Raw genomic sequence first — 27,363 nt, forward strand, 5'->3', positions numbered from 1 at the left:
TTTGTATTCCAAGAGATAGAAAAGCTTTCTGAGTCTTTTTTCCCAGCTTAGCGATAGGTACTGTGGATTTACTTTGCACGTAGGTATGGATAAATGTTGATAGCTAGCTAGCTAGGTATAATTGTTTCCTTTCCAAGGCAGTATTTAGAATAACAAATGACATTTATGTCAGATTCTTGAAAACAGATGCTAAAAACAATGCTTCTTACTTAGTAATCATCAGGAGTAGGTGGAGGAGAATCTTAAAAAGGTAGGATTAAGTCCTTGCTCATATATTCCCAACATTTCCATTCATCTCCATCCTACATAAACAGGCAGAACTGCTTGTAAGCCTTGAACTGGCCCTCAGGGCAACTGCAAAAACTTCCTGGAAACAAAATGACTTCTGCCTCTGGGGTATTTTATTACTTCCCAAGACCATTGTTTCATCTTGTAATTGGTCTTGGTACTGTCTCATGCACTCACATCCATTGAAAGTGATGCATGGAAGAGGCAGTCATGCATGCATGACTGGCAACTCATGGACAGAATAGAGACTTGTGAGAAGACATCAGCAAAATAAGAGTAAATGGGTAAGCAGCAGGGCTTCCAATTACTCATGCATGCATGCAAAAGCACTACTTGAACATGCTGGCCTGTTTTTCACTTCGGTCAGTCTGCGGAATATTTTGTTGACAGTGGTGGCTGTCTGGAGCCACGTAGTGAGCTCATAGTTAGATTAATAGACACAGATTTAAGAAGGGAAGCTCTGCATTTGACCAGCTGAGCTCCACTTCTGTATTGCATGGTGTGGTTCCCATTGCTTTGCATAGGACTAAAATCTCTGTTTTTCAGTCCATAGAGCAACGCACCGGAATTGTTTTGTTGATTATCAAGGAATTTGTTAGATAAAAAAAGAGTAATAACAGTAAAAAGGATATAAGACCTTTTAAAACATATTTCTAACATCTTCAGATGAAACTTTAAATTTAGTTTTGCTTTATAATGCCTCATCTATCATTTTTACATTGTCTGTCTAACAAAGAGGTGTAATACTTTGTTCTCCTACTAATTATACCTTCAAGAAGGCAATTTTGGCGGCTTTTCAGCAAGTTGAGCAACATACTGTGATGATAAACAAAGAGAAATTGATTCCTGTATGAAGTCTTGCAGGGATAAACTAACAACTTCTACATTTGGCAGCTTGTTCTAAAATGATCCGTCCTTGAAATCAAATCATATTTCAATGCTCTTTAAATTTGAAAACTGCACAGTTTTAAATAAATCTAATTAGTTTCCAATGTACATATATTCTGTCATATGGCTCTCAGAAAGTGTTTTAAGTCTATTTCTTTAAACATCTTGTTAGCAAAGAAAATGGAAGGGGAAAAAATGAAAGAATACACTGTAACTTGCTATAAACAGTGTATTCACAAGGCAAAAGAAGAAAATGGCAGCTGAAACAATGTGGTTTTCTTTTAAACACACTTCACAATGTGCTCAGTGTTTCTAAACAACAGTGGTGGCTGTTGCTGAAGCTGGAGGTAATGCTAGAGTGTTGCTAATTAAAACACAGGCAGCTGAGACACTTCTTGCAAATAACCTGTTTTCAGCAAAGGGAGAGTTAGATCATCAGTTTTGTATGTGAGTAGGTTTTATACATTAATGAATGAAGACTTTTAGAATATCTTTGAATATTCACTTTGTATTTTTATAGGGAAACCAAACACTTCCACATGATTTGCTTTGGAGAATCAGGAGGCTGTAAAATAAAAATTCCTACTGGGGAAGAGTTGCTGAGTCACAAAAATAATGGAGAAAGAGGAATGCTGAGCAGTACAATTTACAGCAAAAACAGATTGTTCAGTTTAAAATACCACTTCATGTTGTTCTATAGGAAGACTTTTATTCACTTTAGTATTTAATTCCTAGTCACGAAATGACCCTGTCAGAGACCTTGCATCAGTAAAGGCAGTTTTGAGAATTTCTTTCCTGTTACTTTTTTCCTTTGTGTAGGAAACATCAATTTTAAAAGTAATGTTGTTTTTTTTCTCCACATGGAGAGAGTTGTAGCTGAGCACATTTTCACTATACTTCATTTGAAGAGGCACAAATGGTACTGTGACTTTTTTCATCATTTTTAGAGATTGTTTTGAAAGTCACCGTATCTTTCCTTATCACTCCATGTTATTTACTCATTATTCCTGCAGCCCTACTACGTACAGGATGAACAACCTCAATGCCCGGCTCTTGTTCTTGGTCGTTAAAAACAAGCCAGAAACCAGAAAAAGATGGGATTGTTTTCTTCCATCACTTCAGCTTGACCTTCCTACTTGAGGAGGTTGCAGCTTGATTCTGTTTTTATTCTTTGTGTTCCTTTTATTTTTGTTTCTGGGGAGGTAGAAAATCACTGAAGGGTTGGGAAGAGCAGACATAATAGCTGCTTCTGTAGCAGAGCCATGCAGTCTGTAATCATAGAATCATAGAATAATAGAATCATAGAATCACCAAGGTTGGAAAAGACCTAAAAGATCACCCAGTCCAACCGTTCACCTATTCCCAATAGCTCCCACTAAACCATGTCCCTCAATACAACATCCAGTCTTTCCTTGAACACCTCCAGGGTCGGTGACTCCACCGCCTCCCTGGGCAGTCCATTCCAGTGCCTGACCACCCTTTCTGAAAAGTAATACTTCCTCATGTCCAGCCTGAATCTCCCCTGCCGTAGCTTGAAGCCATTCCCCCTGGTCCTATCACTGATGACACGAGAGCAGAGGCCGACCCCCAGCTCACTACAACCTCCCTTCAGGCAGTTACAGAGAGCAATGAGGTCTCCCCTGAGCCTCCTCTTCTCCAGGCTGAACATTCCCAGCTCCTTCAGCCTCTCCTCATAAACCCTGTGCTCCAGACCCCTCACCAGCTTTGTTGCCCTCCTTTGAACACGTTCCAGGGCCTCAATGTCTTTCTTGCAGTGAGGGGCCCAAAACTGGACACAGCACTCGAGGTGCGGCCTCACCAGAGCTGAGTACAGGGGAACAATCACCTCTCTGCTCCTGCTTGCAACGCTGTTTCTGATGCAAGCCAGGATGCCATTGGCCTTCTTGGCCACCTGGGCACACTGTCGGCTCATGTTCAGCCAAGCATCAACCAATACCTCCAGGTCCATTTCCTCCACGCAGTCCTCCAGCCACTCTGCCCCAAGCCTGTAGCGTCGCCTGGGGTTGTTGTGGCTGAAGTGCAGGACCCGGCATTTGGCCTTGTTGAAACTCATCCTATTGGCTTCAGCCCAGCTTTCCAGCCTGTCCAGATCCCTCTGTAGGGCCTCGCTACCCCCAGGCAGATCCACACTTCCAGCCAATTTGGTGTCATCTGCAAATTTACTGAGGGTGCACTCGATGCCCTCATCGAGGTCATCAATAAAGATATTGAAGAGGACAGGCCCCAGCACTGACCCCTGGGGAACACCACTCACGACCGGTCGCCAGCTGGATTTGACTCCATTCACCACCACTCTCTGTGCCCGGCCCTCCAGCCAGCTCCTTACCCAGCCAAGAGTGTATCCATCCAAGCCTTGGGCTGCCAGCTTCTGCAGGAGAATGCTGTGGGAGACATTGTCAAAGGCTTTGCTGAAGTCTAGGTAGACCACATCAACAGCCTTTCCCTCATCCACCAGGTGGGTCACTAGATCATAGAAGGAGATCAGGTTGGTCAAACAGGACCTGCCCTTCATGAACCCATGCTGGCTAGGCCTGATCCCCCAGTCATCCCGCACATGCCGCATGATCTCCCTCAAGACAATCTTCTCCATAACTTTCTCTGGCACCGAGGTCAGGCTAACAGGCCTGTAGTTCCCCGGATCCTCCTTACGACCTTTCTTATAAATGGGAGTCACATTGGCAAGCCTCCAGTCTTCTGGGACCTCACCAGTCAACAAGGAGCGCTGACAGATGATGGAAAGCAGCTCGGCTCTCACCTCCGCCAGTTCCCTCAGCACTCTCGGGTGGATCTCATCTGGCCCCTTCAACTTGTGACAGTCCAGTTGGAGTAGTAGGTCTCTGTTTCTTCCAGAATCACAGGGGGGTTAGTGTGGTCCCCAGCCGAGATTACCAGGTCAGAGAGAGGAGTATCCTGAGGATAACTGGTCTGACTTTTAAAGACAGATGTAAAGAAGGCATTCAGAACCTCTGCCTTTTCCTTATCCTCAGTGGTCACATTCCCAGCCTCATCCAGCAAAGAGTGGATATTCTCCTTTGTCCTCCTCTTATTGTTAATGTATTTATAAAAGAGTTTCTTATTCCTTTTCACGCCAGTGGCTAGGTTAAATTCAAGCTGGGCTTTTGCCTTTCTGATTTCACCTCTACGCATCCTAACGACTTCCTTGTATTAATTTTGAGTGGCCTGTCCCTCTTTTCCACAGGCGGTAGGTTCTCTTTTTCTCCCGGAGCCTCAGGAACAGTTCCCTATTCATCCACGCCTGTCTTCTTCCCCGCCGGCTCATTTTGCAGCTCAGGGGGACTGCCTGCTCCTGCACTCTTAAGACTTCCTTCTTGAAGACCAACCAGCTCTTCTGGACCCCTTTACTCGCTAAGACTGAATGCCAGGGGACTCCCCCTATTAGTCCCTTGAACAATTCAAAGTCCACCCTCTTGAAGTCCAAGGTAGCAATTTTACTATTCCCCCTCCAGGCTCCACCATGAATCACGAAGTCTATCATTTCATGATCACTCTGTCCAAGACAGCCTCCAACCTCCACATCTCCCACCAAACCTTCCCTGTTTGTGAACAGCAGGTCTAGTGGGGCAGTTCCTCTCATGGGTAATCTTTCACACCACATCTTTCAGCTGTTGTACTTTTAACTCAGAGAGAAGTTACTATCCCCAAAACCAAGTACAGAGGTCTTTACACTGAAAAGTGACCTCAGGTGTTATACAGAAAACCAGAACTCAGTCAAGCATTGAAAATAAAAATGCCTTCATCTCTCATACCATTTCTCTGGACTTGACCTCTGATGTATCAGAAGCTTGTCTGGCAACAAATTTAAAGCTCGATAATTCTTCTCTTCCTCTTGTAATAGATTAGTCTGCATGCATTGAAAATGTTAGTAATGTTGGCATACGCCAGTGTCTTAAATGTAGCAGTGTTCTATGGACAGCACAGTGCAGTGCTGTTTGCCAATGCCAGCAGCTGCACAGAAAAACTAGAGAATGTTGTGAATCCCAAGTCAGAGAAGGCTGAAAAGCCAGTCTCAAGAAAGCTGGATCTTTGAAGAAGACCAGTAAAAGTGCAGTTCCTTCTTTCCTTTTATGTTGAAGGAAACATACGATAAATCCTACAGGACCATTCCTGTGCTTGACTGTGAACTACCAAAGGGAAAAAAATCTGAAACAGTTTTCAGTCAAAGAACAAAAAATATCTGATGTACACAACTACATTTGCTTGTTTTTGGTAATATTTGGGTTGCTGTTTACTCGTTTTCTTCTTAAAGCCCAGTGTAACTTGGTTCTGTCTTTACCTTGGTGTCTTTCCATGTAAAGATGATACTGCCACACTTTGTGGTGATCTTACTCATTAAGAAGCACTTCCAATTTCATTACTTATGACAGTGAGTTTTTCCCATCAGCTTTCTCCAGCTTACAAAGCAAAGATTTTTAATACAAATAATACTAGAAAATAGAAACCAAAATTGTTCTTGTAGTTGTAAATACAGTCTCTTAACCAGACAGTTTAATGGAATTCTGATCATTACAGCTACTTCTTGATGTTAGAATGAGGTATGAACTAGACTGTAGTCTGAGATGTCACATATTAATGTATTTAAGACCAAAGGGATGACTGTCATATTGCAATAAATCCCAAATGCATGTCTTAAAGCATGCATATCTCATTTTCCTCAGTATGCACAACTTATAGTGGCAAGTCCCTATGGTTATGCACTGAGTTAGGACTTGACAGTGGTAGCTGCATAATTCATAGATGCTTCCTGTGGAGAGATGATTACTCTGACAGGAAAAAATATTTCATGTATCATCATGCATCTTATGAAGTGCTGACGTGAGCCAAATGTACATTAAAAGCTGACCACTGTCAGAGATGTCAAAGATAAGATGTGTGAACGTTTTGGCAATCAATCTGTCAGTTTAGTGTGCTGTTTATCTTGCAGGTAGCAGAAAGGGCCAGGAGTCTCACCTATGTTGTGTTTTATCCTATGTTTCATGCAACCAAAGACAAGTCTCCTCCTACTTTCTACTGTTCATGCTCACTAGCAGAACTTGGAGAAGTGCTGTAGGCCATAGTAGACTCATAGAATTCTAGCACAGTTGAGGCTGGCAGGGCCCTCTGGGTGCCTCTGCTCCATCCCCTGCCCCAGCAGGGACACCCAGAGCAGGGTGCCCAGGGCCACGTCCAGGCAGCTCTGGGAGATCCCCAAGGAGGAGACTCCACAGCCTCTGTGCAGCCTGTGGCAGTGCTCCGTCACTGCACAGAGCAGAAGGGCTCCTGGTGTTCAGAGGGAAATCCTGTGCTCCAGTTTGTGCCCATGGCCTCTGGTCCTGGTGCTGGTCACCACTGACAGAGCCTGGCTGCAGCCTCTCACACTTTCCCTCAGGGATTTATGGACACTGATGAGATCCCCCTGAGCCTCCTCTTCTCCAGCCGAGCAGTTCTAGCTCTCTCATCTCTCCTCATGGGAGAGGTGATTCAGGCCCTTTCTCATTTTGGTATCCCTTCATTGGACTCACTGCAGACTTCTAGACGAATGAGATTTTCCCTGCCCCTCCAAATTCCATATAAATATACCAGCAGAGAATTGGCCAGCTGTTTTGCTAGCAGAGCTGCAAGGCAGATAACTCAGTACATCCCTGGAAAAGATTTCAGCCTTACAGCCAGAAGAACATTGTCATTCTATAAGCTATGTAGTTATTTTCTACTATACTAATGGATCCTGGCTGTATCTTGTTTTGGTAGTTTTGCAGTATTGTGAGACTGTGCCAAGAGAAAAAAGAAATTGAATCCACGATGGAGTTTCCAAAGCTTACAATTGAAATCTTTCCAAGGTCAACCGGCAACCCTAATGGTTAGTCTGCTGGACTTTTAAAAGCAGCAAATATTTTGACAAACTGTTATTTGTAGCAGGGGCAATGTCCTACATTTATGTTGTAGTCTAGTTTCTGTGCTGTGTAGCAATCCTGCTCCAGATAACAGCAGCCAAGATGATGTACATAAAGCTGTTCTACTTGTTGTTACAGTTTACTACCATTACAAAGCTGTTGCTGTTTTGTAGGACTTGGGTTTTTTTTTGTTTTTTTTTGACATACAGAGACTCAAGATTTAAATAATTGCACCAAAATGTATCAGTGGACGAAAATTAATTGAATTAGATAGGCTGTATCTTTTATAGCACTAATATATACTTGGAAAAACAGGCAAGTACTTGAATGCCTAAGCTTCCCTCCAGGTTTTTAGCTGAAGGAACAACTTTCAAGTTACAGATTGGAAGCAATTGCTCTACATTCATTTGGTAATGAAGTCTGTTTCAGAATTTGGAAGGGGAAGGTGTCTCTGTCCAGAGACCTGTGAACAAGAGCAAAAGTAGTAACAGGCTTTAGCCTCTTTGAGACAGATAGCAAGAGACAGCCTATTGTCAATCAGAAGGAAGAAGGGAGTTAGCTGGCAATGAAGTACAGGAAAAATGTGTAATGAAATTAATATCTCCCGTCAAAAAGATGATTTTCAGTCTCCAGTAGAACTGTGAATTTTCATATGTAGGCTTCTTCTCTGAACATCTTCCTTCAGGATCAAGTTTGAGACATCAGAGGAGAGATGCCACTTGTATGAAATTATCCCACAGGCAACCAGGTCTTTATCCAGTGCACAAGTTCTGTTCTGCTGTGTCATGCTGCTTTTCATAGACTTTGCTTGAAAGCACCTACTGATCATGTGAAATGCAGTATTATTCTGGGGAGTTTGATGGCTTTCTGCTATTGAGGATGTTTTTGAGGGTGAATGGGGTAATGTACGGGCAAATTCTGCCATTGGTGCTCAGTAGTGTCTGTCATTGCTTTGATTTATGCTGGTTTGTGCAAGTCTTGCTTCTGATGATGAAGTTGGTGAAACACAAAAAGCATTTTTAGTGGTTGGATAAAAGTTTCTGCAAAAATATATGGCTAACTTGCATAGATTGTAACAATTAAACATGTTTAATAGATATCCTAAAATAGGATGATACGTGATAATGAGGGCCTGTACTTGCTTAGGGTTTTTGTTTTAGACAGCAGTAAGTTTGTTCATGTTACTCAGAATTCTGTTTTCCTATTTGTGGAGTAATTGTCTCGAGTGCCATTTCTGAAATGGATGAGGCAATGTCCAAAGAGCAGCCAAGCATGCCTTGAGCAGGTGATTTCTATGGTCATGGTGCAGCTGTGTTGCTCTGTGGATTTTCATGAGCGTGGCAATTTGAAGGTTGTTTATTGTTATTATATCAACAGAGGTGGAACAAAAGCACTAGCTCAGTTTGGATGCTTGTACTAATATTAATTCTCCCTTCAGGTTTGGGCACGTCATGCAGGCTTTGCTTCTGGTGTTTTGGTTTGTTTGCTTGTTTTTAAAGCAGAGATACATATCTGAAAAGCTCGCTGTGCAAGGACATAGTGCTTAGTTAATGTTCATAGAGGAATATTTGAGTGCTCGAAAGAAAAATTTTCAGATAAAAAGCACTGAACAGTGTTTTATTATTATATAGAGATTTTGGTGTCTTAATATTCAGCGCTGAGAATCATATGGTTTTACATATGAATGTATTTAAAATGTTTTGCATCTCATTAACAGATTGAATATGAAAAGAAAAAGAAAGAAGATGGAAAACGGGCTCGAGCTGATAAACAGCAAGTATTGGACATGCTCTTTTCAGCCTTTGAGAAACATCAGTATTACAACATTAAAGACCTGGTGGACATAACCAAACAGCCAGTGGTATGTACTAGTAGTCTTCTAATATAAGCATTTTCAGTAGTTAACATTATGTTTACTTTCCATACCAGAAAATAGTTTAATGCACACTCTGTGCATTTGAAACAAATCTCTTAGTGGTTTTTTTGCAACTAATGGAAATCAGCGGCTTTTAAGTGCGCCCTTATTGAACTGCATAGGATACAAAGCATTGCAGTGAGTAAACTTTTGAGAGAGGTGGTTTGAGTAACTTACATGATCTCTTGTTTATTTAGGTTCTCTTCAATACTAGAAACCAAATTCTGTAATGCTTCCGTGTCTCCCGTGAATGTTATTTCTCTAAGTAGCTCATGCTAGGAACTTGAGCATTATGTCAGCACCTGCAAAAGCTCTTAATTTCCTTTACAAATAGAAGAAATCTTAGAGTAGAGAGGGTTCGAGTGTCTGTTTTGCTTTTCTTAAAGACTTCTTTGGATACACAAACAAGAAAAGCATGAAGACCTACACTCACATAGTGGTTGTGCTAATCTTCAGTGTTTGCCAGCTCCTTTCTCTGTCAACGCAAACTTTGCAGTTCTTTCCCTTCTTCTACTCTTCAGGCTTTCCTTATAGACCAGGATACAGTGAGGGGAAACTGCAACAGACAGAATGGGTAATTTTTGCTTGCTTACCAAATGCTGCTGTAGCTCTTGAGGAAATGGGATGGCAGGTCAGGAAATTGTATAGCTGATTCTTTTGTCTCCTGTCTCCTGGCTTTATTGCAGATGGGCACACAGAGGAGATAAAGTTCTAGCACAATAAAATTAGAAGTGTTTGCAGAAGCTGTGTGGCTATTTGGTAGGACTAACAAAATCTGTTTTCCTATGATCTGTATCACCTTAGCCTCACCCACAGTCATGCTCCAAACACCTGCCCATGCTCCTGATCTTTAGTTTGAAACTGTCCTTCTTTTATTCATCAGTGGCTTCCATTGAACAGTGCTTGTAGCATCTGTTGTTGCCTGTTTTCCACTGTGGATATGAGGGTATCTTTTCTACTTTGGATGTTTTTTACTGTTGACTTTGATGTCTCTCTACAACCCTGCTGAGTTTTCAGAAGACTTAGGGAAACTTAATTGTGTTTAAGATCAAATGGAGCTACAATTTCAAAAGTTAACAGAGCTAAAGCAGAAAAAGGAACAGTGATAGCTGGAAAAAAAATAGAAAAGTAGAAAAAAATACTTCTCTGCAAAAGAATAGAGGGAGAATAGAAATGCTTACCAGTTTTGCTCATCTGATGGTTAAGATAAGTGGATCAGTACCAGTGATTTGTATAGTATAAGGTACACAGTGCATTCAGCCAAGAAACTGCACAGAGATGTTTCCCAGTTCAGATACATGTAGGTTCACAGTACTGTAGTAACCTGGAAGAAACTACTTGGATCATTTATCTCTTTCTGCTGTTTCATTAATTTATCTAATGATTCAACTCCTTATCTGTGTGGCATAGAAGGCTTGTAGCTGATGGAAGAGGAGAAGGAGGAAGGAGTAGGAGAAAGACATGAAAGCAGTGGCAAGAAATTTTTTTTTTGTTAATAAGAGATAGGTGTGACAGTCACTATCTTGATCACTTTCAATGTAAGCTGAAGCAGATTTGTCCCATCTAACATGACTTCAGCTAGAAATAGTCTTCTGCAACTCCCACTTAAGCCATGGGGGAACAAAAGTCATCATCTTCCTGCAATGCAGTTTACCTCTGGAATGTACCTGTTGCTCTGCGTCATCTCCAAGGAGCCTGCAAAAGCTGTGCTTCTGACACAAGTTTCTTGCAGTTGTGTATTCTGTATTTGCAAAGTACCTTTGGTGAATACTTTTATTACATTTATGATGAATTTGTAAATCTCCCTATGTGTGTCTGCTGTAAATATATGCTCTTGAATGTGTTCTGCCCGTAGCACGATGCACCGTCTGTGTATGCAGGGTCTGGGTGGCAGCCCCTCTGTTCCTAATTAGCTGAGGGCTCCTGAGATCAGCCAGCTGTTAGACCATGTCCTCAAAGAGGATGGTGCAGTCTCAGTTTCAAACTGTAAGAATTGGGATTTCTTGTTAATTCCCTGGAGGACTTTTGCCTTAGGTGTTGGTGCCCTTACAGCATCCTCACGCTTGGATGCTCTAACTGAATCAAACCCTCTTCCTGGTGCCTTTCTTCTTTCACTGAATAGCCAATATACTGATAAATTCAAAAGTAAAGCTGTGATAATTTCCCAACTGTGTTCCCTTTAAAAACTTCTGTTAGGAGTTGCTGATGGCATTCAGTTCCATTTCAGAACACTACCCATCATCTCCTGCTGCTCAGCCAGTTTTCACTCTGTGCGCGGGTTTCTCTAATGCTGAGGGCTTCAACCTCCAATGTGAAACTTGTGTTTCTTCACTGAAAATGAAGTGTCTGTTCCCAGTGCTCACTGTGACCCAATTGTTCACAGATCAGCCAGACCTCCTAAGAAAAATCATAAATGCCAACAGGTTGAATAGGCACACGCATGCTGCACAGAGGTTGGCTGTTAATTAATCTCTGCTGTGTTCACTGCTTCATTTTCTGTCATAGCGTCTAAGATTTTCTGGATATGTAATTTCTTCTCTGATTTCTAAATGCTGAGGTTATTTTCAGAAGTGAGGGAAAAATGTTGTGGTTGCTGCAGCTCTTGTTGAAATGAATTCCTGGGCGCCTACATCTCCAGAATCATAGAACGGCCTGGGTTGAAAAGAACCACAATGATCATCTAGTTTCAACCCCCTGCTACGTGCAGGGTTGCCAACCAGTGGACTCTAACTAATAATATGTAAAATACACTCAAGGGAATCAAAATCTCTGCCAGGAAAATAATAAATAAATGAGGGTATTTTTCTTATGCAGTAGTAAATGTAAATAGTAAATGGAATCCTTGCTGCAGAATATATTGCATCTCTCAGAGAAAGTTGCTGCCATCTTTATTTTGGGATTGTGCAATCACAAAGCAAGTCATTTCTGGATGCAAACTCCTCTTGTTTTAGAGAAGCCTGGTTTTATTTGGCTTTCTTCCTAATTAAAAGTAACAATTTGCAGTATTAGGCAAATCCGTTGTCACCTACCCACATGCAAATATGCAGTGCTGCCTAGAAATATTGCTGTAATTCCACATTTGGGCTTAATGGCTGAGAAGGAAATATGCTTTTTGTGTGAGCAGTCAAATAGTTGGAGCATTTGGAACCAGGAAGGAATGGAACCAGTCATCTAATCAGAAACGTAGCTTTTCAAAATAGTGTAGGCTGATTACAGTTTTTTCCTACATTCAGCTTTAAGTAATGGTTATGCTAATTCTGGTTTGATTTTATTTTTTGTTGAAGTTTCAGAAAGGTTTTTAGAGCTTGGAAGTGAATGCCTCCTTCAGCTTTTCAAAAATGTTTCTCTCAGTTCTGCTTTTAGTTCCTCCACTCGGAGCAGAGATGGCAGATAGTTTCAAACCTCAGTCGCTGCAGGCTTGTACTGCCCTTATTTGTGGCAGAACTGTTATCTCACTCATCACACTGGGTTAATTTGTTCCGTTTTAGTTTTCTGTCTAACTGAAATTCTTGGAAGTCTAGAAAGTTTGAGGCAGAAGTGGCACTGCCTGGGGAACTGCATCTGAAAATGAGCTGAAATTGGAGGCTGTGAGGTGACCTCATTGCAGCCTTTCAGTACCTAAATGGAGCCTATAAACAGGAGGGGAATCAACTCTTTGAAAGGGTAGATAACAGCAGGACAAGGGGAAATGGTTTTAAACTGAAGGAGGGAAGATTGAGGTTGGATGTCAGGGGGAAATTCTTTACAGAGAGAGTGGTGAGGTGCTGGCACAGGCTGCCCAGAGAGGCTGTGGAGGCCCCATCCCTGAAGGTGTTCAAGGCCAGGTTGGATGGGGCCCTGGGCAGCCTGGTCTGGTACTAAATGGGAAGGTTGGTGGCCCTGCATGTGGCAGGGGGGGTTGGAGATCTGTGATCCATGAGGTCCCTTCCAGCCCTTGCCATTCTGTATTCTGTGAAATTAAAAGTAACCTTCTGTTAACTGGATGGAATGGTACAGAGGCATGAAGCAGGCAGTGTTAGGTGAGATAGAAGATAGATTTTCAAGAAGCAAGTAGTTGTGGCACTCAGTGATATGGCTTAGTGGGCACGGTGGCGATAGGTTGACAGTTGGTCTCAATGACCTCAAGGCTTTTTCCTGCCTTTATGATTCTGTGATTGATTCTGTGAATCACATTGTTCAAAACATCACTCAAAGGCAGTGCCACAAAGGAGCAGCAATTCGCTCACCGTGTTGTGCTTCTCCCCATTCCCACCTTGGGACCTGGCTCCCACACTGCAAGTTAGGTCTCTCATCACAGTAACTGTGTCTTGCTGTGCTTCATGTGACTGGGTGCATTTTGTATTTAATTCTCATCAATCTGTCCACATGGTAGAATTTAACCTTGAATCTGAGCGTATTTCTCCCACCCACGCTGCCATGTATTGAAGTATCTGTTGGTGACACTACCAAAAGCTAATACACACGCATACACAATGACAGGAAACAAAGCAGTGGATGTGCAAGCATACACATCTACATGCACTCACATAAATAGCTTTTCCACCTGCTCTGATCACCTTTAAAAAAAAAACATTCCACAGTAGCAGCATCAGTGTACAGAAATATTCACTGGAACAGGTTGCCCAAGGAGGCTGTGGATGCCCCATCCCTGGAGGCACTCAAGGCCAGGCTGGATGTGGCTCTGGGCAGCCTGGTCTGCTGGTTGGCGACCCTGCACATAGCAGGGGGTTGAAACTGGATGATCAGTGTCGTCCTTTTCAACCCAGGCCATTCTATGATTCTGTGATTCCATGAAAAGTGCTTGCACTTTCACTGCTGTTTTATTGAGCAGATTTGTCGTATGGGCCCAACTGTCAAACAGTGACAGCATCTCTACATCAAGTTGCATTGGGAAGGTGTGTTAGGAGCCTCACGCCGATCTCCTGCTGCCACCTGCTGGGCTTTGCATTGTGCGTGCCCCAGGTCTGAAGGAAGTCATCCCTGCAGTGAGCAGAAGCACAGCTGCCTCAGGCAAACAGCAGACCCTGAGGAGCTGGTTTGTGCCTGCAGTCCGGTGTGGGGATCTTTCTAATGTGAACAAAGTGATCTTTTAAGCAATCTCATTGCTTTGGGGTGTCTTTTTAAAGGATCGTTTTTGCTACGTGAGCCTTCAATGAAGTATCATTGTTAATGTGGGATCAGGCTGTTTTGGGCTCTGTAAATTTGTATGTGTAACTGGAGAGAGAATAACAACAGCTTTCTTGAAAAAAAAAAAAAAAAGAACTTTTCTTTTTAGTCACTGCAAATAATTTTCATTTCCCAGTTTTTTCATTTGGCAAAAAATGAACAGAGTGTAAGGAAGGTCCCTGGAGGTGCTTAAGAACCACGTGGACGTGGCACTGAGGGATGTGGTCAGTGGGCATGGTGGGGATGGGCTGATGGTTGGGCTGGATGATCTTTGTGGTCTTTTCCAACTTTAACAACTCTGTGATTCTATGAAGAGATCAGGCAGTTCTTCTTTACTGTCACCAACAAATATTTGCCATTAATGACTTGGAAGATGTTGATATTTTCACTTAGTGTAACTGAAGTTACAGAATATACCAGGGTTCCCATAGCCCCTGATCAGTATATGCACTCAGTGAGGATTGAAGTATCCGGACTAAAGCAGTTGTGATTTTAATGTGGAGATTCTTAAACTGTGGCCTGCAGTTGCCATGGTGATCCTCCAAAGTCAGCACTGATAAATATTTAAACAAGCAAGCAGGGAGATGGCTCTTTAAAAAATGCAACAAATTATTGATGTTTATTACAAGGAGGAAAGGAGGGCAATATTTGTGAGCTGTCTTATGTAAAAGTTTGTGCTACTGGTTATCGTAGCTTTACTTTTTTTTTTCTTCTCCTCTAATTTCCCTGCTTAGTCTTAATATTTGAATATATTAGGAAATTCTCTGGCATCTACTCAACACTTCCCTAAAAACAAGGCAGAAATAAAATGCTGAAAGCTTTGCGAAACAGCTGAAAACCAACAGCTTGAGGCGTTGGTCGGATCAGAATATGACAGCGGGTTTAAAGGAACTGAAAATCCTAATGTAAGGAAGCTGATTCTCCTACTGTAAGCCAGGAGCTTTTGGCTTGGCTTGTGAAACTCCAGCAGGAAGGTCTGTGTGGTAACTGCAACTTACCAAAAGGCACAGTGGCCACATTAAGGCAAGCTGCATGAATTTCATAGCGAAGGTCACAGGGAGCCGTGCAAGGAAAGACACGTGTATGTAGAGGTCAAATGGAGCTGAGAAAAGCCAAGGGCCTGAAATAGGCTTTTATAATGCCTTACTTTGTTGAGACAGTAGCATTGATGTGACTGCACAGGGAGCAAGAGCCAGGAGCATGTCCATAGGGCTGCGGTGACAGAGCCGTGTGACAGCCACCTCCGGGAGTGCTCCTCATGCAGATCTGCCATCTGCCCCATTAACGTCTGGCATGGCAGCAAGCTTCCGAAGCAGAAAGCAAAGCAGCACCCCCACGCCTTCGTCACTTAGCAGGAAATGTAGCCGTGCACAGATTTTGAGACCAACTGCACGTCTGACACTTCGGGTACGTTGGGTATGTCTCAGTCATTTGATTTTCCAAGTGTCCCGTTTTTTAGGGTCACTGGATGGAAGAGAATTTGAAATATCAGCAGGTCCTTCCCTTCGGGGGAAAAGGGAGCCTGGATGAGATCACTGAGAACCTCCTCTGACCAAATCTGGAAAACATCCAGTGATGGGCACTCAACCATGGCCCTGGAGAGGTTGTCCCAGCAACTGACTGCTCCCACTGTAAAAATGTCTCTTATATCAAGATGAAATCTCTCATTGTGCAGCTTGTACCTATTGCCCCTTGTCTTCTCTGTCGTCTGTGTTAGCAAAGTCAACGCGATGTGGTGGAAGACTGAACATCAGGTATGAACTGTGGCAGTTGCCTGTCTTTGTAATTTGTTGTCTTGTTTCCTTTCAGATATACTTGAAAGAAATTCTAAGGGAAATAGGCATCTACAACGTGAAGGGGACCCACAAAAACACATGGGAGCTGAAGCCAGAATATAGACATTACCAAGTAGAAGACAAAAGTGATTAAGGAAACTGCTCATGAAGCAAAAGAGAACAACGGAGGAGAGTGATTGCAGTGAGGGAGCTGTCATGGGTTTGCAGACAGGACTGAGCACAGCGCAATTCTGCAAGGTTAAACTTAAATGAAAACAACCAATACTTTGTAATTTTCCTTAGCTCCACTTGTTTTTCAAAGGAATATTTCTTTTAAGTTTCTATAAATGTTTGTCTTTTGGCAAAAGAAAAAAATATTTATAGAATAAACTTGGATTAGATTAATCTTTATTAGAAATCTTTTTACGTTCTGACTTGCTTTTTCTTGATAGCTTTGTGGTTCTTCTAAGCCTCAATGACTTGGAAGGGCAACGTGTCCCAGAGAAACCTGTAACTTCCTTTTTTTGCATCCAAGTAGAACCAGGTTCATGCTCTCACTTCTGCTGTCATCCTTCAGGACTTCACCTGGAAGGCTCTAAAGTCGTGCAGTGCTTGTGTAGTGATTGGTGCACAGACACTGTGCTCCTTTGGCAGTGAGGCTTTAGGAAGAACAGCCAAAACAGTTCATCACAGCCTTGAGACTTCATGGGAACAGATCAGCACAGCTAGAAAACCTTAAAACAAGGGCTATTAGATACACAGTTCTGTGGGAAAGATGACAGTCCCTTCTAGGTGACAACTGAGGGAAAAAGAGAACTGTCTGCTAGGTACATCAGGAAATAGATATATCTTATGCTTTTTTTTTAGTGTTACCTATGTTTTGTGTTTAAGCATACCAATAAAAGCATTGTTTTAATTTGTACCAAGCAGTGACCTATCTTACTGACTGAAGACATGTCATGATTTAGAAGGTCTTACGTATGCTGTTTTTTTAAACAGCATGTTTTTGTTGGTGGCTTTTTGACAGGGTTCCCTTGTGCTTGGAGAAGATTTCTTAAGGTGTCTATTTCTCTGTTCCTCCATTTTTGAAATGTAAATTGTAGGATTGCATTTTCAGCATCCTTTTTTGGGAGGGAGGAGGGAGGAAGGTGGTACAGGACCACTTAATTATATTCTCAGAGCTCGTGTGTTAAAAAACAGAGCAAAGAAAACAGTGGAAAAGAACTTCTTAGTGTGTCTGTGAATGAAGTAGAAAGTGAGATTTTATAGCATGACTGTCACATTCCTTCCAGTTCTTCAGACAGGTCCATTGCTTTTGCACACAGTAATTAAAAAAAAATGACCTATTTTAAAAGCAAATATTTCATTATTGGTGCACTTTCAAGCAATAAAAGCTTAGGAGGAGGATCAAATGCCTCAGGAGGTTTGTGTAACAAGTGACCCTCTATGCATGTCATGCATTTTAATTTTGCTCAGACTGTTCTTATCAATTGTTTGTGTAAACTCCTCTCTACAGATGTGCTTCCCGCTGGTGCTCAGCCTCTTGCAGCACAATCTGCCCAATCCCAGCAGGTGGACAACCAAGGCTTTTTAAAACACCAGTCACATTCCACAGCTCTGTGTGTGCTCTTATAAATCCTGCCAGTGACTTCTGTCTCCCCAGATTCCATGAGCAGGACCCAGCTTGCTTACTGCTGCAGGAGGTATTTGAAGATGCTGACACGAGCCCAGGAAGCCAGAGTTCTTTGCTGGCTATGATAAGTTGTTTCCTTCCCAGGAATAGTCCTCTGCAGACTGATGTTTGCAGGCATGTAGGATGGGAATTCTTGGCTCGCTGCAAGCTGGGCTTCTTCGTTGCATTTGTGCCCCATTTGAGCTGCTAAGATAGTGACAAACCTTCCTGTGGTCTTCTAAAACCATGCCAGAGAATGCCATGCAACTCTTGTTTACTGATACAATTGTCTAGTTTGAACAGAACAACTGTTAATGCTTCTAAGGAACTTATGCTGTTTGATTAGCATAAGTGAAAATGACTGCTCCACTTCAAGGGAATGGATTATCTCTGTCTAGTAGGATCTCTAGCAGGATTAGCTTAGAAGAGTATATGGGGTTGTATTTGGGGATTTATGTGAAAACACGGAGAGTGGTAGAGAGAAACTGGCAGTGGAGTTTTCAGCCAATGAGTGACAAGATTAGGAAAGCCAACGTGCTTTGTTCCACTTAGAATCAAAGAATCATTAAGGTTGGAAAAGACCACTCAGCTCATCCAGCCTTGCAGCATTCAAGATGAAGAAGAGTGAGACAACGAAGAAATGCCATTTCAAAACTACAGCTAAGAAACTTTTTTTTCCTGCTTTCTATCTGATCTTGGAAGGCGAGAGCGGGAAACAAATTGTAAACCCAGGAGCAGTCCCAAAATGATGGTGACCGGAGAGCCTACAGAGGTGCCAGTTGAGGGGCTGGAATATGCTCTTGTGTTGTGCCCAGGACCCGTGCCATATGTTCAACAATTGACTGCATCTGAACCGATCAGCAGGGCAGACACTGCTACCAGAACTCTCCCTTCTGCAGTGGCTCAAGGTAATGGAGGACTGGCCTCTCTTTGGGTGAAGCTGCAACAAATATTCAGCATTTGGGGCAACCTTCCCGGATCCAGCACGTAAGAACCAGCCAAAATCCCCAGTTCTGCTCTGCTTGTTCTGCAGGGGGACCTAACGTGGGTGCTGCTAGCAGGATTGCCATCTGCAGGAGAGGAGGCAGCTTGTAGGTGTTTGTGCCTGGTTCCCCAGCCCCCACATTTTGATTGATTTAAACCATGAACTCACAGCAGCGATGAACGCTGCTTCCCCAATGGTCTTCCCACGTGCTGCTGCCTCCACTTGCTGCTGAGCTCTGTGCTAGAGCAGATGTTCTTCAATATTAGTTGTTGAAATGAGCAGGTCCCACAGGCACCAGCAGACATATTAATGTGCTAAATGGCATTAAATGAAATTGAAAGTGCATCTACATTCTTAACATTACTCCTCCCTGTTGGCCATCTCTTTGAGTCATCAGCAGTTTTGTACTCTGATCTGCAGTGCCAGATTTAAGCGGAGGGAATCTTGCTGCTGTAGTGAGTCCAGGTCTGGTGATGCTGGGAACCAACTCCTGCAATGCTGGATGCTGTGTTGGCCACCGTGTGGTCCCATGGGCCACATGCATAACAAACACGTGAGGCATCGTGATGCTGAGACACCAGCAGCCACACTGTGCAAAGCAGCTTTGGAGTGGGAAGGTGTTGGGAAAGCTTTAGCCCATGCTTTAATGCTGGAATTGACTCAGCAAGCAGTCTCTCCCCAGGAGCTAACGTGGTGTTTGACAGCTTTAATACAAGAACTTGCCACCAACGATGGTTTTTGCACCAAAATAGCTTTGCTGGTGTGCATATTTAGTTGGTAGATGCAAGGCACCTATGATGGAACACTGCAGGAACACTGCTGTCCTCAAGCTGGAAAGGACTGAAAAGGTGAGGGACTGGAGACTGACATGGGGAGAGGGAAGCCTGGTTGTTCCTGCAGGCTGGTCCTGCTGCCCTCTCCCTATTTTGGTGGCCCCCACAGGTTTTGAGCATCCAGCCAGGTAAATGCAGCAAAAAGCAAGGGAGCAAAAAGCACCAAGCAGAAAAGTCACCTGAGTAAAACAGAGTGGTCCTGCTTTGTTGCTGGGGAGCAACACGAGCTGGTCCTGTGCTTATGAGAGCTTTGCTTTCATATCAAATATTTGACACAGGAGTGCGAGCTTGATTGCTTGGCAGGGGAAGGTCTCCCTCTGCCCATTAGCAAAAACCTCCCGAAATGTTTGTCTTCGTTGCAGTTTGGGTGGGAAACTCTGCACAGTTGGCTGAAATGATGCTGTGTCACCTGCAGTCATTGACACCTCAGGCTCACAAGTGTCCAGAATTTCCCAAAAGTATTTTCCCAAAATTGTGTAATTTGGCTTTCAAATCTTGAAATGAATGACTGTTTCTTTTCACTCCAGATCTATTTAATTATCTCCTAAAACAATTTTATCTCGGTCTTTAGAGCGGCATTTACATGGAGATATGAGCTCCTCCAAGAGGAAAGGAAGGCTTTCAGCACTGCAAAGCACTGAGGTAACTGGTAATTCCTGAATACCTCCAGTGATGGGCACTCACCAAATCCCTGGGGAGGCTGTTCTGGTGGTGGCTTGTGATCACTGGGAACTTTTAGATCATTCATCTCTGTGAGCAACCTATGGCACTGGATGATTTGGGGATGAAAGCACCTTCAGCCCCACGACCAGGGGAAAATGAACCCACCAGAGCAGGGCCACCGACCAGCATGCCTGTGCCCTGGCAGCGTGGGGCTGTTCATGCCAAGTACTTTCAGGCTTGGCAAGTTTTCTTTCTCTCCAACTGAGACACTTCTCCTTGAGCTGAATGAAGGCAGTGTTTAACTGCTGCTCTCCTGCTGCAGGCTGGTGGCAATGCAAGCACTTCCTTGCCAGCTGGTGGAGGATGAAATCCCAATTTGCAATTGTAAACACATCCCAGGGATGTGGAGCTGGAGCTGAAGAGGTCAGTGGGAGCAGAGGGAGGCAATCAGCAGCAGTGCCACAAGCCAAGGTGTCTCGATGCAGATGGTACTGCTGTTCAATAAAAGCATCCTCCCCAGGTGGCTATTGCTGAAAGCACTGCAAGGACTGCACCATGCCAGCCTGACTCAGCTCAGCAACAGCGACTTGCTCAGGGGAAGGAAGCAGCTGCTGCAGCATCTGGGCTTTAACTGCCAGGTTTGAGCTGGGGTTTCCCAAGCACTTGGTTGCACCAGGCGTGGGACAGAGAGATGCCCTAAGAGAGCAAGAGAATAAAAAAAGCTGCAGGGACAAGCAAAGGGTGAAAAGCCAAGGGCAGCATCGGATGTGACCAGCACTGCTTTCCTCCTCCACTCCAACCCACCACACGGTTAAGCACAGAAGTATGAAAGTAAGGGAGGAGAGTACTGGTGTTGTTTTTTTTTTCTTCCTTCTTTTTATAACCTGTCAGCACTCTGCTGCCAGCTGGCTCTTGGCTGATGTAGGGGCAGCCCAGCTGCAGGGCTGAAACCGGAGCTGGGGCTGTGTAGTTTTCTCCTGAGCTGCATAAGCCAAGCTCTGGCATTGGGGAGAGAAGCTGTGCAGACCTTCCTCACATGAGAGATGTTTCAGCTGCAGAAAACACCTCCCCAAGGAACAAGCCCAGTAAGTGTGTTTTAAAACAAGCTGTTTTATGTTTTTATGCTGCCCTTCAGCTTGGTCCATGTTTTGGTATTTTGTTGTGACTGGGGATTACGATCAGTGTAGTAACTCCAAAGCTGCAGCACTAAGTGCATGCAAACCCTTGCCTTACTAAATCACTTGAGCTTTTCAGCTGCAGAAAACAGCTGCTTGAAATAGCATGGCAGGAAGGAGAGAATGACAAGGAGGAAATGGGTTATGTGGAGTCAACATCTGCTCCCACATACATTTAAGGGCCACAGCACTGCCCCACCACAAAACATTTACCCTCCCTAGCATCCAGCAGCCTCGATACCACAGAACAGGACTGCCAGCTCTCTTCTCTGAACCCAAAAGCAGCACAATCAACACAAAACTACTACTCCAGCCTGCTGGAAAGAGCAACATCCAGCATCCCAACAGCCTCCCAACTGATGCTTTCTACAGCAGGCCCTAACCAAGACATGATATTGCAGAAGGGACACTTCTGATAGACTTTGCAATACAGAAGAGCATCTGGGTTGATGAAGCTTGCAGCCAGATCAGGAGTGAGCACTGCTATGCCTGAACTCACTGTGCTGAGGAGTTTGCCTCTCAAGTGCCTTCTCATCTCAGCCTTTAAGGAACGTAGCATTTACCAAGGTACTATGGGGATGGGATCTTACCTTTCCCATCTGGCCTGGTCAAAGAAATCCCCTGGAAAAATGACAAAGCTCACAATTGTTTTCCTCAGATTTTGGTTATTCCTGTCCCCATGTCAGCCCCTTGAAGTGAAAGCAGAAGAGCATTAGTTTACATTGCTCTGCTCGCACTGACATTTTAACTAGAAAAAAACAGCTGGCCTGAGACCCTGCCTTGGAAAAACATATCTAAGTTAAGCTCCCACAGAACTGAAACAGGGTGTGCTGAGAACAGGCACCTTTGAGATAACAGTTCAGAGCACACAATGCTCCCACCTCCACAGACACTGTTTATCTCACCCCTCCTACCTGCTGACCCTTCTATCTGACTCCTGCAGAAACCTGGTACAAGGCAGCCAAGGTGCCAAAGACCCCTGAAAAGGAGGTCTGGTAGCAGCAGCTCCACATAGCTTGTGTCCTCCCTTCCAGGCACCCTCACTTCCCATCTCCTACTACCCACAGTCCGAGGCAACAGCCCCGGGCAGGAACAACCTTACTGTATTACAGACCTCTTCCTAGCTGTTTGTATTCCTTTATTCAATCCAGACTGCCACAAGGACAGGCAGGTGGAAAGCGCAAGGAATCTGTTTCTGTTGCATCTCAACAAGAACCAGAAAAGCAATGGTTTTTTGCTCCAGGTCTGTCAAACAGATGCTGTTCCTGCTAAGGCAGACACTGGGTTACCTATCAGTGTAACCCTCTTCCCACTGCACAAGCATTACCTGTGCTCAGTGCTGGACTCCTGTGCCACCTATCCTTCTACCTCACTCATGGAGTCATACCACAGCTGAGGACAAACACCCTTCTCTGAAAAAGCAGCTCAGCCAGCACTCAGCTTGAGTAGCATATATTCCATTCTGCTTTTTATTAATTTTGGTGTCTCTTCCAGAGATAGGAGTCTCTGTACAATCATGAAAGAGAGAAGAAAGTCCAGTTCACAGTGACAGTATTTCTTGGGCTTTGCCTTATTCACCTCAGCCTGCTCTTGCACAGGGAGAAGCTGCATGAAGTCTGTCACGTGCCAGGACCAGGTTACACTACAGACAGAACCAAGTCCTTGGACAACGATCTCGCTGCAACCTCTTCTGCAAGCCACCCTAAGACACACTAGACCAAGAGGCACCACCTAGGATGGATTTCAATGAGTTTTTATTTTAGACAACCTACATGACAGATGGTTTTTTTCCTTTTTTAGAACAATGCCTCCACTCCAAATCAGGGTCAAAATAAAGTGAATAAAGCTCAAGATGATATCAGTCCAGTTGTTAGACATTGCCGATTCCTGGTGTTGTACTGATGAAGAAGAAACAGCAGCCAGCTATGAAGACAGGTGATCCAAAACCATTCTGTTTGATTTGTTACTGTAACAAGAGTAGCAAGGGTTAGTACAACATCAGCATGGGTTTCTGTAACATATTTTGTACTCCCTAATTCAATCTGAACTGCCACAAGCAGGCAGGCAGAAAGCGCAAGGAAGTTATTTTTGCATCTCAGTGCAAACCAGAGAGCAACAGGGAAGTTTGCTCATGGTCTATCAGAGGATGCTGAGCATTTTTATACAGAGCAACTGGCATCAGCTGTTGATCAAGTCAGACTGAATGCTCACTTGCATCCTTTGTGCTTGACGCACCGAGTGTCAGATTTCCTCTCAAGTGCACGACCTAAACAAACACTCAAGTTTATGATGCATATTTCAGGTCTCTTACAAGAGCTGTACCAAGAAACATTTTCCCCACCGCTTTCGGAATGCCCTGCTACTGTTCTTCTACCTCATCTTCCCTGTTCATTGCAGGGCAGCTGGACTAGATAGCCCTCAGAGGTCCCTTCCAACTCTAAGGATTCTATGATCTTCAAGTAGACGGGTTATCTGGACTGTATTTCCTAAAGGTCTGCCCACACAGAGAAGCACAGGCTTCTGCCCACAGGTTCTTCCAGCTTACTCCAGCTCCAGGCTGAAGGACAGACATCAGTGAAGTTTCACCAGCTGGAGTATTGTGCTGTGCTGGAAGTTGGCTCATTTTTACATGACCTGAATACCAGAAAGCCTGCAAGAGGCTTTACTGATACATTCAGCTGGCTATAAACAGGCTCTTAAAGTCCAGAATGGCAGAGGAAAGCAACTGGTGATTCCACACTGCTGGTCCCCAATGAATCATATGGGTCCCAGAATAAACCAAAATATGCAAGCGTTGGGATCTAAGTATAGTCTCATCACATTCAAACTCGGAATAATTAAAGCAGACAGCTGGAACTTCCAGTCAAAACAAGGGTTAAGTACTGAAGCAAGGTGTTGCCGTGTTCCCATATTTAGGGCAGTATTTAAACACAGTTCTTGTGTAAATAAAGGGCAGATTAAGTGAAAGAAAGAAATAAAGTACAGCACTCCAGAGTTAGCCCACACCAGCTGGATCTAAACTAGATTTATTCCACATCAGAGGACACTGCCTTTCATAGTCTAAACCATTACCATCTACACACACACCCCTCACTGAAGCAATTCTTCCTACATTTCTTACCCATTACGTCACTATGAATCACTGCAGTGAAGCCACGTCCCCCTTCCAGCATGACTCAATAGCACAACGGAAGTCTCAGCCACTTTACATAACACAAAGCAGCAACGCTGCACTTGTGCAAACCCAGTTTTTAAACTGGCAGTCACCATTCAACTTTTAACAGAGATTGATTAACGCAAGGAAAGAGCTGCTGATGTTTTTCATTACACTCACCCCGCTCAGGTTGGTACTTACACATTTCTCAATCTCTAAGCCATCCTTAAAGAAAATCATATAAGGGGTCACACCATCCTCACGGAAATCCAGGAGAGCCACCATACCATCTGGATTCATGTTCTCTCCTACAAAGAACTTCAGAGAAACGCGTTACTGAGACACTCAGTGAGCTACTATCAGCAAGCAGCATGTATTATACAAGAAATCTGCAACACCTCCAAGTTGAAAGTCTTCCTCACCAGCTGCAGGAATTTTGCTTTCTGCAGGCTGTACATAACACTACCACACTACTGTGAATAGCAAACAGCAGGGGCCAAAACAATTCACCTTTAACATCTGTAACTCCAGCTCCTTTTAGCTACAGCTGCAGCTATCACAGCACCTCCTGCTGCAATGAGCTCCCTGAACACCTCGAAGCCTTTCATGTATTTCTTCTCTCTATCAAGGCCCCCAGTATCCTCAGGGAGGGTCCCAGTCAGATGTCTTTACAATGGGAGTTCTCTAAACTCAACAGGCTGGCTCAGCAGAAACAATCTCAGCTTGTATAACTGAAACAACGCTATAATCACAACTCACCTGGTAGTTTTTGAAGTTGGCAAGGATGTGTTTGATTTGTTCTGCAGCCCCTGTCATAAAAGGCTTTACTCTCTCCGGCTTGTGTTCCTCAAGTCTGGCTTTGATTCTGGAAAGAAAGTAAAAGCAAGTTTTGAGAACGTGTTCTACTCTACACGCTGTGCAGCAGCATCATAGTAGAAAGCTACCAGCAGCCACAGTTGGATCATATTGTGTTTCCCATTCCCCACTCCTCCACAGATGCTCATGAATTAACAGAATGATGCCTGCCACTCAATTCCATTTTACTTCTAGGTTTGCGCTAGACAAAATTTAGCAAGCCATTCCCAGAGCAACAAGAGCACCATCCATCAGTATCACAAGAACTGTTTCCACCTTTAGCACTAACCCACTTTGAGCAAAGGAATCCATCCCTTGGAAACAAACAGCTCCATTTCACACAGTGTCAGACATTTGGGCAGTCAGGTTCAGGCTGCTTTCCTTTACCACCTCCTCCCTCACACAAACGTTTGGTGGAGTCAAAAAAAAAAAACAAAAAAAACCAAACAGCAAGGCTGCAAACAGCCTCCAAAGCACACAGTCTGGTCTCAGAATCATAGAACACATTGGGTCAGAAGGGACCACAAAGCCCATCCAGTTCCAAACTCAGCTGTGGGCAGGGCTGCCAACCAGCAGATCAGGCCACCTAGGGCCCCATCCAACCTGACCTTGAGCACCTCAGCCAAGATAAGCACAGATATCCCAGTACCAATGCTTTAAAGCTCCAGTTCTGCCAAGGATTCAGACATCACTGAATCTCACAGCCAGTTTGGCACCTCCGTCAGAGCCGGCACCCGCCAGGAATAAAGGCTAATATCCTCAGGCCCCATATAAGGGAGCAGCCCACCGGTACTTACGCTTTCATGTAGTCCTTGATGTACTTCTTGTACGACTCTTTCGTGAAGCTGGTTTCCTGAAGGTGGTGGTTTATCACTATATCCACACCGGTTATCACCGTGGCTTCTGTCCCCTCTCCCTCAGGACCTTCAGCAGAGGCATTGCCACCAATTAGAGAGTCATCAATTTGACCCTCTGTCCTGGTGACCATCTAGATTTAGAGACATCAAAAAACTTCAAGGCTCTGCCAACACCTGCGTTCCGCTGCTCTTACACACCTACGTACGACCTGTCGGCAGGGCACGACCTCAGAGCCACGCTCCCCACACACGGCTCTCCGCGCGCCCCTCTCCCGCCCTCTCCCCTCTCCCTCCTCCCGGTCCCGCCGCGTCCCCGAGCCTCGGGCCGGCCGGCTCTCACTCACCTTCCCCTCCACTTCCAGGCACAGGCCGTTCGCCACCTCGCGGATCTTGTAGATGTCCGAGAACATCTCGTCCTCTGCGGGGACACGCACACACAGGCGCCCAACGCCTCGTCAGCCACCGCCATGCCGTGCCCGGCCCCCCCACAGCTCCGCCGCATTCCCTCCCCCCCACTCCCATCCCCCCCCCCCCCCCCCCCGCAGCAGCGGCGGCGCACATGCGCAGCACCGCCGGGCTCCGCGCCCGCCCCAGGCCTCAACCCTCCGCCCGCCCCCTCCCGCTCATAGCGCCCCCTCTGCCCCCCCCCCCGCCGCCCCGCCGCCACTCTTACGGCTGATGCAGTCCCGGTAGATGATCATGGCGGCGGCGGCGCGGGGTGGCGGGAGCGACGGCGCGGCTCTCTGCGCAGCGACCCGAGAGCGGGCGGGAGCGAGGCGGAAAAGGCCGAGTCAGCGCCGGGCGGAGCTCATATAGCGGGCGGGCCCCGCGCGTCACCGCGCGCGCCTGCGCCTTCCTTCCATTCCTCCGCCGCTCCTCCCTTCGCAGCGCCCCCGCGCGGCCGTTGGGCGGGAAAGCCCTGAGCGCCTCCGCGTGCCGCACCCCTCAGCTGCGGGGTACGAGAGGCACCGATCCGAGCCCGGCAGCGCGGGCTGAGAGGGAACGCAGGAGGACGCTAAGGATAGCGGCGCCCTTGGCCTCTTTTCACCCAGCTCTTACACGTCCTATTCTGCATCAGCTTCCCTCGCCCAAAGTAAATGCAGATCTTCCTTGAACCCTGGCCCTGAGGTGACATTGACAAAATTCCTCTGAAGGACGCTGTGAGACCTGCGGTGCGTGGTGCTGCTAGCGATCCCAGGCTGGGCAGAGATAGCAGGGCGCAGGATGC

General features: G+C 44.9%; 2 protein-coding genes and 2 non-coding genes across 4 annotated transcripts in view; 1 reads left to right on the forward strand and 3 right to left on the reverse strand.

The window, feature by feature from the left end:
• GTF2F2 (general transcription factor IIF subunit 2) overlaps positions 1-16,863 on the forward strand; it is a 95,835-nt gene extending 78,972 nt beyond the window's left edge. The window contains exons 9-10 of the mRNA XM_052705660.1: positions 8,803-8,946; positions 15,976-16,863. Of these exons, the coding sequence (XP_052561620.1) occupies positions 8,803-8,946; positions 15,976-16,095 (264 nt within the window). The 3' untranslated portion in view covers positions 16,096-16,863. The remainder of the gene's footprint in view (positions 1-8,802; positions 8,947-15,975) is intronic.
• A 5,532-nt stretch (positions 16,864-22,395) lies between these two features.
• On the reverse strand, positions 22,396-22,531 carry LOC128071833 (small nucleolar RNA SNORA31). Its single transcript, XR_008202018.1, has one exon. It is a non-coding gene; the product is annotated as a small nucleolar RNA SNORA31 (small nucleolar RNA).
• Positions 22,532-23,006: 475 nt separating this feature from the next.
• On the reverse strand, positions 23,007-26,946 carry TPT1 (tumor protein, translationally-controlled 1). The gene is made up of 6 exons (XM_052664624.1): positions 26,809-26,946; positions 26,480-26,553; positions 26,076-26,266; positions 25,183-25,288; positions 24,625-24,741; positions 23,007-23,235 (listed from the first exon to the last, which is right to left on the reverse strand). The coding sequence occupies exons 1-6, from the start codon at positions 26,834-26,836 to the stop codon at positions 23,233-23,235; spliced, it is 519 nt and encodes a 172-aa protein (XP_052520584.1). The 5' UTR covers positions 26,837-26,946; the 3' UTR covers positions 23,007-23,232.
• On the reverse strand, positions 23,291-23,421 carry LOC128071839 (small nucleolar RNA SNORA31). Its single transcript, XR_008202023.1, has one exon. It is a non-coding gene; the product is annotated as a small nucleolar RNA SNORA31 (small nucleolar RNA).
• Positions 26,947-27,363: the final 417 nt, after the last annotated feature.

This window comes from Tympanuchus pallidicinctus, unplaced genomic scaffold (genome assembly GCF_026119805.1).
Source record: "Tympanuchus pallidicinctus isolate F22 unplaced genomic scaffold, pur_lepc_1.0 scaffold6, whole genome shotgun sequence".
Lineage (NCBI taxonomy): Eukaryota > Metazoa > Chordata > Aves > Galliformes > Phasianidae > Tympanuchus > Tympanuchus pallidicinctus.

Bases quoted from the DNA above. Each gene is read 5' to 3' on its own strand.
- TPT1 (XM_052664624.1), bottom strand. From the start codon at position 26,836: ATGATCATCTACCGGGACTGCATCAGCC. The intron at 26,267-26,479 runs GTGAGTGAGAGC...CTCTAAATCTAG, and splicing joins GCCTGGAAGTGGAGGGGAAG to ATGGTCACCAGGACAGAGGG. The intron at 24,742-25,182 runs GTGAGTTGTGAT...GTTTCTCTGAAG, and splicing joins CCAACTTCAAAAACTACCAG to TTCTTTGTAGGAGAGAACAT.